Source organism: Thunnus maccoyii, chromosome 9, assembly GCF_910596095.1.
Source record: "Thunnus maccoyii chromosome 9, fThuMac1.1, whole genome shotgun sequence".
In the NCBI taxonomy this organism is placed as follows: Eukaryota; Metazoa; Chordata; class Actinopteri; order Scombriformes; family Scombridae; genus Thunnus; species Thunnus maccoyii.
In genome coordinates, this window is record NC_056541.1 from 30,651,479 (window position 1) to 30,661,999 (window position 10,521).

The following is a 10,521-nucleotide window of genomic DNA, read 5'->3' on the forward strand; positions in this document are numbered from 1 at the left end:
AATATTTGTTTGTAATAAAATTATCATCAGACTTATCTTTTAAATTTACATGTTAAAGAATCTAGTAATAACTAATAATAAAAATAATAACAGTCTTGATCATCATTCAGCTTTTAATAAAAATGAAAAGATGTGGTTGTGTTCGGAGAGTTTTAATCCAATGGTAAATTGTACATATAATGATATTAGAGCTGCAAATTAGAAAACCTCCCTGTAAAATAATACAATGTCCATCTTTCTTTGAGCACGATGTGTCCCTGCATGCCAGCCTTTGCAAAGAGGTCACAGAGCTTTGCCTGTTTATTTTGCAGTTCCGCCGAATCCTCTTACAATATTGTCGTTGGTTTCAGCAGCATCCTTGAGTGCCTGCATCACCAGAGCGCTCCTCTTCCTCGTCTCTTCCATTCTCACCGGGTTCGATTCAGGTAGATTCTAATGGACAGTACAGCAAGAGACATGCAATCAATTAATGCATTAAACCATGTGAAGACGTTTGTTTCTTTTTCTGCTTTAAATAATTTGTCTCTAAAACAAATTCTTGTGCAATATTTATTTGCATAAATATTTAATTTTTTCATCTTAGTTATTTAAATAGCTTTCATGCCTTTATTCATGGCTGTAACACATACTTTGCTGTTCACATAGTTCAGAGACATGTTACAAAAGCTTTATCAGGTCTCAACATCCAACCAAGCAACTGATAGCCCCTATGAAAACTTCTATGTGATTAAAGCCTCTTCCACTATATTCTGATAGCACTTTTTTTTGTTTGTAGAAAAAATTACTTTGAGATGAAATTAAAGTCTCAAACATTAAACTGGTGCAGTTTTAACTACACACAGTCAGTTAACCACATCATTGCAACAGAGGCAAAATATGCAGAGTCCTGCATATAGAGTTAAAGTCATGATGTCATGTCCGGGCTAGCCTCTGTTCCACTGGCTTCTGTAACTCAATGCAATGCAAAAATCTCTGATTTAGCATTTCTTTCATCAGTCTCCCTGATAAAAAATGTGTTTCTGGAGTTTCTTGCTTTCCATATTCTAAGACAACTCAGCATCCACTACAGAACTTACCATCAGAAGTTGAAAACTTTGTGATTTTAAGTTAAACTTATTTTTTGAGCACACAAAACCTACAGAAAATTTACCAGCACAGCAGCACGTTTACTCAAATCATCTTAACTTGGTTTCCATATCCATGAAATGCAACATTTTTCCAACTTTTTACCTGTAATTTCTCTGTCCAAAAAAACCTTGTACAGCATTCACTCCTCTCTGTCTTGCGGTTATTACAGACATGTCTGAACTAACCGTGACCCCTCCCCTCACATGCTCAACTTTTGTCTAGCTGCCACATTTAACCCATGTCTATGACTCATGGGAAATTGTGTTCTTTAAAAGGTAGCTCAAAACAGAAATATTGAATACATTAGAATGTTTTTCAAAAAACTACTGTCTTTATCTAGACATAGTACAACAAAGGACTTGCACAGAGAAAAGAAAAAAAAAGTCAGACAGATCTGTATTTTAAATATTTCTATTATTTACATAGCAGGGCTGTACAGACAGTGAAAAATGTGTTTAAGTGCAAGAGAGCAAACATTTCAGTCCATGTTGGATTTTCCTTAGTGCTAAATGAGGCATGCATAATGAGTCACCCTATGTGTGGGTTACTCTACAGATGCACCTCATCAATGATCCAGGGCTTGATTGAATACTTGTCAAGTCAACTGCCTGCAGGACAAGTCATTAGAAACACATTTGGACAATATAATTCCATATCATCAACATATTCTCATAAACATACTGATATATGTATACATACAAATGTTAGCTTTTACACCTGGAATGGGACCCATCGGTACAGAGAGACAATAAGAGTCACAGGAAACAGGTCATTATCTAATTCTTCATTCAAGCCACTAGGGTGTAGCGTTTTAAGGTAGAAGATATATCTGCATTCACATTGGAGTAAAATTTAATTTCCACCACGACGGTTAGGAATTATCATGTCAATGCCACAGACCGCCAAATCCGAAATAGAATTTACTGTATGCAACAGCGGATTTAGGATCAGCTCAGCAGATAGCACTTTTATGTTCATAGATTCTAAATTTAAGTTGTCTCCTTGTTTTTCCAACATACTGGATGCCACATTTGCAAGAAGGTAGACAACATTACTAAAGCTGCATGTTATCATTTTTTAAATTTTGTACTTTTTTTTTTTTTGGCCACAAAGCTGGTAAAAGTGTTATACTCTTTACAATTAGAACATGCAGCACAAACATGTGTCCAAACATGCTTTGCAGATGGAGTTTTTCTGTGTCTGCGTGCACCAGTGTGTACTGAACATTCTTTGCTCTAGAAAAAGAGAAAAGAGATAAAATGTTCCAGTTATTTTTCACAGCATTACATATCTCATGCCCAAGTGGTGAACAGGTAGTATTAAATACACGAGAGAATTTTTTTGCTTTTCAGGTTTACATTTGGTGAATAATTCAGTTCTGTTTTTCTCAGAAGCCTTTGCAAATGCCTGATCCAAGACATCTCATGGATACCCCCTCATCATCATCCCTTGTGGAGATGTGTCTGGCCCTAAGAAACTGACGATAGGGCAGACCTTTTTTGAGGGGGATAGAGTGATAGCTTGAGTAGTGTAAAAGACTATTTCTGTCTGAAGGTCTGGTGGAGAGAGTGGTGTAAATGTCTCTCCCATTATAGATTATCCATGTCACCAAAAAACTTACTGTGTGACTGTCACATTTCATACTGAATTCAACTGAATCAATACAATTGTTGAGATACTGTGGAAAACCTGGAGATAACAATCAGAGCCATTCCAAATCAGAAATATGTCATCAATATATTTTCCGAGACAAAGTGGATTACGAGAATAGATTATTATTGTACACATACTGGTGTTCAAACCATCCCATAAAAAGTTGTGCATTGTCAGGGGCGAAGCTTGCGTCCACAGCAGCACCATATGTCTGGAAAAAGAAATCTTTACCATAAAGAAAGTACTTTTTAGTCAATTAATTAGACACATCAACTAGGAAGTGTTGAGTTGAGTTATTTCATCCCCATTGTCTTTTAGATATGAAGGGAGCTTTTCATTTCATGGTCTGATGTGATTATCAACTCAATTAGATAAAGGTTCAGTAAGAGAACCAGTACTCCTTGTAATAGGGCAACATTTTGGGAACCCTTTCTTAGGCTTGTGTACTTTATGTAGGCCATAAATAACTTATTTGATAGGAAAATCATTAGTCAAGTACTTGTATTCAGATGGACTCACAGAACTACAGGATTTATCCCTTAAAAGAGAAGGTTGGATCACATTGCAGTTTGGCATTGAGGTCATCTTGGATTTTCTTCAGATCAATTTCATTGCTCCTGGTTTTGAGTATCTCTTCTACATAATCAAGTTTTGCTGTGTTTTTAAGTTCTTTTTATGTGAAATCAATCAACAGAACTGTCACATCCAGCCAGGGCTCAAGACTAACAGCATCACATCATTCCGGGGACAGTAGAAAATGTGTTCTGGATGAACAGAGATCTTCCCTGGTATGCCCCTGGGATGAAAGGGATTTTATATATAATTTTTATTTATTTATTTATTTTAAACTATCACTCAGCAAATGACAAACTGAACAAAGCGCTGACTACAATGGAGCAAGTCTTCCCATGCTGTTCCTATAGTTATTATCACTGGCTGGCTACCCACTGCGAGAAATGTTCCTGCGGTACCGGCCCATCTATCCCCTCAGTTACAAACAGCTTGCTGGCAGGACCTTGCAAATATCTTGCGCTGGTTAAACAATACACCGCTACCCTGGCTGTGTGTAAGTATATTAGCTAAAGCATACATTTAGATGATTTCAATATATTATTGTGGTCTTTTTTGTTACAATCTAAGCCTTAAAGACTTATTTTGCTACGTACTGCTTGTACGTGGACAGCAGTGAGGCACAGATTGCAGTTATATCCATGTGCACCCTGCACGCAGCTCTAGTAATGTTGTCTGTCTTCTTGCATGTACCAAATGTGGCATCCAGAGTGTTGGAAAAACAAGGAGATAACTTAGATTTAAAATCAATGAACATAAAAGTGCTATCTGCTGAGCTGATTCTAAATCAGCTGTTGCAAGACACTTTGCGTATGGTAATCATTCTATTTCGACTTGGCATTCTGTGGCATTGACATGATGATTCCTTATTGTTGTGGTGGAAATATATTCACATTGGACAAACACTTCATTGTGAATGCAGATATATCATCTACCTTAAAAACACTACGCCCTAGTTGCTTAAATGAAGAATTAGATATGACCTGTTTCCTGTGACTCTTGCTGTCTTTCTGTACCAATGGGTCCCATTCCAGGTGTAAAAGCTACCATTGGTTTGTATAGTGTTTCCCCTATAATAGTACAGGGATGGCAGGCTGCCAGGCCAACGAGAACCCCCGCTAGGCCAAAAAATGTTTTCTTAAATGCCAAATATAACGCCAAATATCCATTCATCCAGCAATCAATAGCATTTGGGAGCCTCTGTGCAGCACTGTTTCAAAACATGAGTTAACCTCTGTGGCATTGCCTAGGAAAGTCCTGGTCAGTGTATCTCTTTTTAAGGAATACAGCAGTACGGAAGTGAGGGAGTGGTTACGTGAGAGAGCAATCAGCAGAAAAGTGAAGGTGAACGCGAGCGGAGCAAAGCAAAAGGTTGTTAAATTCTCAATCTGGCAGTAAATGTACAGTACAGACTTACAGTGTGTCAGTTAATAAATGCTGCGGCTTCTCAAGACCAAGAAAAGTTTCGTCTGTTCTTTTCCTATCTGCTGGAAAAATGAAGGGGGTTAGCCCCAAAATTAGCAACAATGGGTTAGCCTAACCTGATGACGCTAAACAGAGAAATAGAGAACGGAGAAACATGAGGCTGCTAATCTGTTAGAATGAATTTCAGGAGTTGAATACAAATCATATATATATATATATTCCTATAACCTCTGTGTTGTTGCCTGGGAAACTGCAGGTAGCGTAACGCCTTTTAAGGAATAGGGCAGTACGTGAGTGAGTGAGTGGTTAAGCGAGAGAGCGAGCGTCAGAAAAGTGACAGTGAATGTGAGCAGAGCAGAGGAAAAGGTTAGCGGTAAGGCCGTATTCAGACCAAATAAGGCAATGCAGTGTTCAGCCGCAGGGTTGAGCGGAGGTGTGTGGGGGTGTTTATTTGTCCTCCGGAATGTAACCACTGCGAAACAATCAGAAAATAACGGTGGAGGAAGTGCTGCTCGCGGTTGCGAACAGGTAGGTTTAGGAGAATCTGGGATATGCTTCCTGAATTAACAAGGCGGTTGAAGAAGGAGAGTTTGGTGGGTGGGTTAATTGCTAGTGGTATCCACGTAAACGGCTGTATTGTGGCTGTTTCACCATTATCAGCACCGGCTACTAGAGTGTTCGTTTCCAATGTGCCTCCGTTCATTAAAAACAAGGCGCTGATGAGGGAATTATCTTGGTTTGGTGAGTTTGCTAGTAGTTTCAGGCTGATTGCGTTGGGTTGTAAAAACCAGCAGGTGAAACATGTGATGTCACTTAGGAGGCAAGTGTTCATATATGTGAGGAGCCCTGATCAGACATTGAGTGTGAGTTTCCACGTGAAGCATGGTGAGAGTGTGTATGCTGCGGGATTTTGGGTGCGGGGAGATAAGACAAACAGGTTGCATGTCCATGCAGACAAGGAAGCTGGGCCCGCAGTTTCTTCTGGAGGTCAGGGGAAGGAGTCTGCAGCGAGGGAGGATGGAGGAACTGAGGCTGCAGTGGGCTTAGCTGAGCAGGCTGGGGAGGTGAGGTCCAGTATTGAGGAGGGGTGCGAGAGGTGGCAGATCAGGTGCAGGGGACTAGTAGAGTAGACAGGCTGGCAGAGGACCAGGGTGCTGTCAGGCTAGGAGAGTCAGAGGCCGGGCAGGGCAGCGTGCAGGAGGAGCAGTGAGAGGTGGGAGAAGGGGAAGAAGAGGGATGGATTGTAGCTAGGGGAAGGAAGGGGAAGAAGAGGAGTAGACAAGGGGTAGGGGGGGGTTGCAGGAGTGCAGGGTAAGGTAAAGAACTCAGGGATGGGAGGAGTGGAAAGTCAGACTGAGATGGGTGAGTCAGATGCTGGCCCTCCAGCAGTTTGGTGAGTTTGGATAGCTCGGGAGAGCTGGAGCTCTCCTCAAGCCAGGTGAAGGGGAGGTCTACTCCTTTGAAGAGCTAGACAGCTTTCTGTCAAAAACCAAAAACTAGGGATGCACGATATTGGATTTTTTGCCGATATCCAATATGCTGATATTTTCCAACTCATTGGGCCGAAAACCAATGCCGGTATATGCACATATTTTTTTCCAGATGGCTGAGGAGACTATTATGCATATAAGTATAGATTGTACTAAGTATGCTCAAGAAAGACACCAGATAATATTATACAATAATAACACTGGAGTTCAGGAGCTCACCATTAAAACTTAAATGAACCTGCCAAGTGGGTGGAGCAGTAGTTCTCTTTGAGTTTATTAAACAAACAGGATTAATGTAGGATTTAATCTCTGGTCCACACTCCAGAGCAGAAGGTGGTGGTAATGTACCTAATACGCTGGTTGCCAACCGTCGGTATAAACCAAAAAGAAAACTTTTTTTTTTTCTCCAAATGGAGTGGTACATCCTGTCAGCCAAGGCGTTTCCTATCTGTACAGCCGAACATAGCGGCTCCTCCACAGACTGTTTCTCCCTGATGGTCCCGGTGCTTCCCTCACAGGCTCCATTTCACTCAAGCTGCCTGTCAAACCCGCTGCTTCTTCCCACTTTAACCTGAATAACAAGCTGGAGCTCTGTGCTCTGGTTAGATCCACATGAAGAGCCGGGGCTAACGTTAGCTGGGAGGCTAGCGGAGGCTAGCTGGCTGTGCTTCCCTTCTGGCCCAGCTGCGGCTAACGCTCCACTAGCCTCCAGAGCATAGGTGAGCTCCCGCTCAGCTGTCGTAAAGCAGTGCTGGCTCTCTTACCCAAGAAGGGTGATCTGAGTGACTTACAGAGCTGGAAGCCTGTTGCACTGGTCTGTGCGGATTTTAAAATATATTCTAAGACTCTGGCAAACAGGCTGAAAGGCCAACTGGACACAATCATTCACAAGGATAAAATATACTGTGTGCCGGGACACTCTATACTGGACAATTTACATCTGTTATGGGATATGCTGGACTTAGCAGGACTGTCACATGCAAAATTTGGTCTTCCGGGGTTAGACCAGGAGAAAGCATTTGACAGGGTAGATCATGGTTATCTTTTTAAAACACTGCAGGCTTTTGGATGTGGGGTTAAAATGTTATATACTGGTGCCTCATGTTTGGTTAAAGTAGCTAGGGGTCTCAGCATCCCAGTAGAAGTAGGAATTTAACAGGACTTACCACCTTCTACACCACGGTTCTAAGGGCTAGCCTCCATTTTTTCCCTCCTTGACAGTGTCAGCTGAGACTCAAGGGTGGCAGGAGGAAGGTGTGTGTGCAGGATGTCAGGCTGCTTTACAAGCCCCCGATCCGAGATCAGGGGATCTGCAGTGGAGGGTGCTTCATGGGGCCCTGGCGACTAACATGTTTCTGTCCAAAATAGATAAAAATGTGGGGAATGGCTGTCCTTTCTGTAATTCACCTGAGACTGTTGCACATGTGTTCACTGAATGTAACCGTCTGTCACCTGTTCTTGCTTTGTTGAAAGTGCTACGTGGAAAGATGGGAGTTCTTTTCTGTGGGGCTGTACGTTTTGGGACCAGTGTATTCCGTGAAAAGCAAAACAAAAAGTGTGCTGATGAACTGTTTGGGCAGGCTAAACTGGCTACTTGACTCACAAGGAGGAATAAAGTGAAGGATTGTGGGCTGGATTGTGGCCAGTGAACGAGCCACCAAACTAACATTCACCAGTGAAAAGTGCATGTGGTTATAGGTGTTGAGGAGGGATGATGAATGGAGTTACGGGTGTCTGTGAGATGGGATGTTGGTCTATTTTATGTTTTTGATCAATGGGTAGGAGCTGTATGTGGTGTTGTAAGTGCCTCTGTTTATTAAAGGATATCAAAAGCCTCTCTCACTCTCTCGCTGGTGCTCTCTCTCTCTTTCTCCTGTCTTTTTTACAGTACAGACTATAGTGTGTCAGTTAATAAATGCTGCAGCTTGGGGGTTAGCTCTGAAGTTAGCAACAATGGATTAGCCTAACCTGACAACACTTAACAGAGAAATAGAAAACGGAAAAATGTGTGGCTGCAGTCTCATTTGGTATATGATTGTCCTGGTTTGTGTGAAGTATACCTTTGAATTCAATACAGATGTACAAATAATGAACGTGCAATTTGAATTTAACAGTATGGGAACCCTTCTGCATTAAAACCCTTCTGTTTTAATTTTTTTATTTATTTTTTTTATTTGGTCATTAATTTATTTCCTTTTAATTTGTTTTATGTTTGTTATTACCGTTCAAATATCTGATATGTAGGGGAAGGCCTTTTTTATGGTTGGACTAGAATCTAATTAATAATATCCCTCAATCTCTGAACAAATAAATCTATACTGTCGTGATGTTATTTGAAAATCTCAAAAGATATTGTTGGCACATTGATCCACCTATCAATGTGGTTTGATAAATTACTATCAATTCTTCCTTGTGAGAGATTATCCAATGTATTACAAGGAACCTTAGATGAGTCTGTAAAAGAATGGTGATACCTCAGCATGTATTTTGGTTGGGAGTGGCAAGCAATAATATATGTTAAGGTAGATAGATATCTCTATCTCACCAAACATTCTCTTTTACTGTGTATATGTTTTCATGCTGGGACAGCAGTATAAGAAATGTGTGTATTTAATTTGATTTTAAGTGTACGTTGCTCTCTTGACATGTTTGCTTTTTTCAAAATAAAAACAAAGTAGGAAAGAAAAAAAAGGAATAACTTTACCATAATGTAAAAAACATAGCAAAACATGGTGATCATATGACGAAAACACTGCAGTTCGACAACCACATCACACAGTGTAGGCTACTGAACATTTGACTGATGGTCATCAATGCAGAATTCTGACGTGAAGAAGGTGACTTCATAAGGGGCATACATGGGGCTATGTAGAGAATAAATAGGATAAGCATATAGGCCATTATCCACTTTGATTCAAAGTGTGACTGATGTTGCGTGTGGTAGGTCGTACAAATCAGGTGGCAAGGAATCTGTGAACATACAGCCTGTATTCAATTCTTTGATAATAATTTGATTGAAGAACGTTAATTCTCTGACAAACTGCTCTTTTTCTACTGACGGGGTAGAATCGGATTCTGCATTCTGCTGTTTCTTTCCCCAATATTTAAGTTCGATGTGTTTTGCTTCCTGCTGGTGACACCATTTCACTCACATACACAGTTAGCTAAGACGAAAAAGAACTCAGTGGGAATGTATCTGGAAAATGTATAAAATTAAAACAAAAAGCATTTACAAAGACTTCGACGCTTCCTCTTCCTGTTGCAACATCATCATCATCATCATCATCATCATCATCATCACCACCACCAGCAACCACAGACACATTCAGTCCTTTGCCACCTTACTGGATCACAGATTGATCATTGCACACTGAAGGGAACGTTTTAGTATCGGCAGATTAGACATGACGGGTCCTGACAAGACATCGTAGCTAACTATAAACTAATGCAAGCCTTTCAAATATAAAAACGACTATTGCACTTAAGACACAAACCGGGATTACAATTACAGTGCAGCAGAGAGGCTGTACACTGAATGTCAGGTGCAATATAGCGAGTCACCTTGATCAGATTTTTCCGCCTGTCTTCTGTCGGGACAACCATCAGCCACGTCCCAAAGCCGACCCCCAGGACTACGACCATCGCAGTGGAGCTCAGGATGGTCCGCAGGCCGCTCATCCTGGAGAGTCTCAAGGCCACACAGTATTTGCCAGATTTGTTATCTGTGTACAATTCACTGCTGAAAGACTCACCTCCAGCGTCGAGTTCATTGAGCGTTTTAGTTGTGTTGTAATGTTGGACACAGCAGCAGTGCACACTGGGAGTTCTTCTTCCTTTGGTTTTATGGCGAGTTGCAACCACTGCTCATAAGGTGAATACCGCCACCTACTGTACCGGAGCATGCAGCATGTGATATTATCCCTGGACTACTTTATATCATTAGGTAAATAAATAATTCTTTAATGATAGTTTTAATTTTTTTTTAAAAACTCGCTAAATTCTATGGTATAATCCTATCTCCTTATTATTTATTGTGGACAGTTTGGTTCATCCTTGCCACAATCATGCACCTGTTCAAGACTTGGAGCTGTGTGCGCCGCTACTTTTTTACTTTAATCTTATCTCCTTCAAACATTCCACAACGGCTTTCTGTGTGTCCTGTACCCTACCTCCTGATATTCCCAGAATGCCCTCAAGGTTCCATTCTCTTCCTGCTTTAACTAACTAACTATCTAGTTTGTCTTATCCTCTCTTC

The 10,521-nt window shown here is 40.9% G+C and overlaps 1 protein-coding gene across 1 annotated transcript; it reads right to left on the reverse strand.

Moving 5' to 3' along the window:
- Nucleotides 1–95: 95 nt before the first annotated feature.
- On the reverse strand, nucleotides 96–10,109 carry LOC121904561 (ubiquinol-cytochrome-c reductase complex assembly factor 3). The gene is made up of 2 exons (XM_042422366.1): nucleotides 9,828–10,109; nucleotides 96–432 (listed from the first exon to the last, which is right to left on the reverse strand). Exons 1-2 carry the CDS (start codon nucleotides 9,942–9,944, stop codon nucleotides 301–303), a joined length of 249 nt encoding a protein of 82 aa, XP_042278300.1. The 5' UTR covers nucleotides 9,945–10,109; the 3' UTR covers nucleotides 96–300.
- Nucleotides 10,110–10,521: the final 412 nt, after the last annotated feature.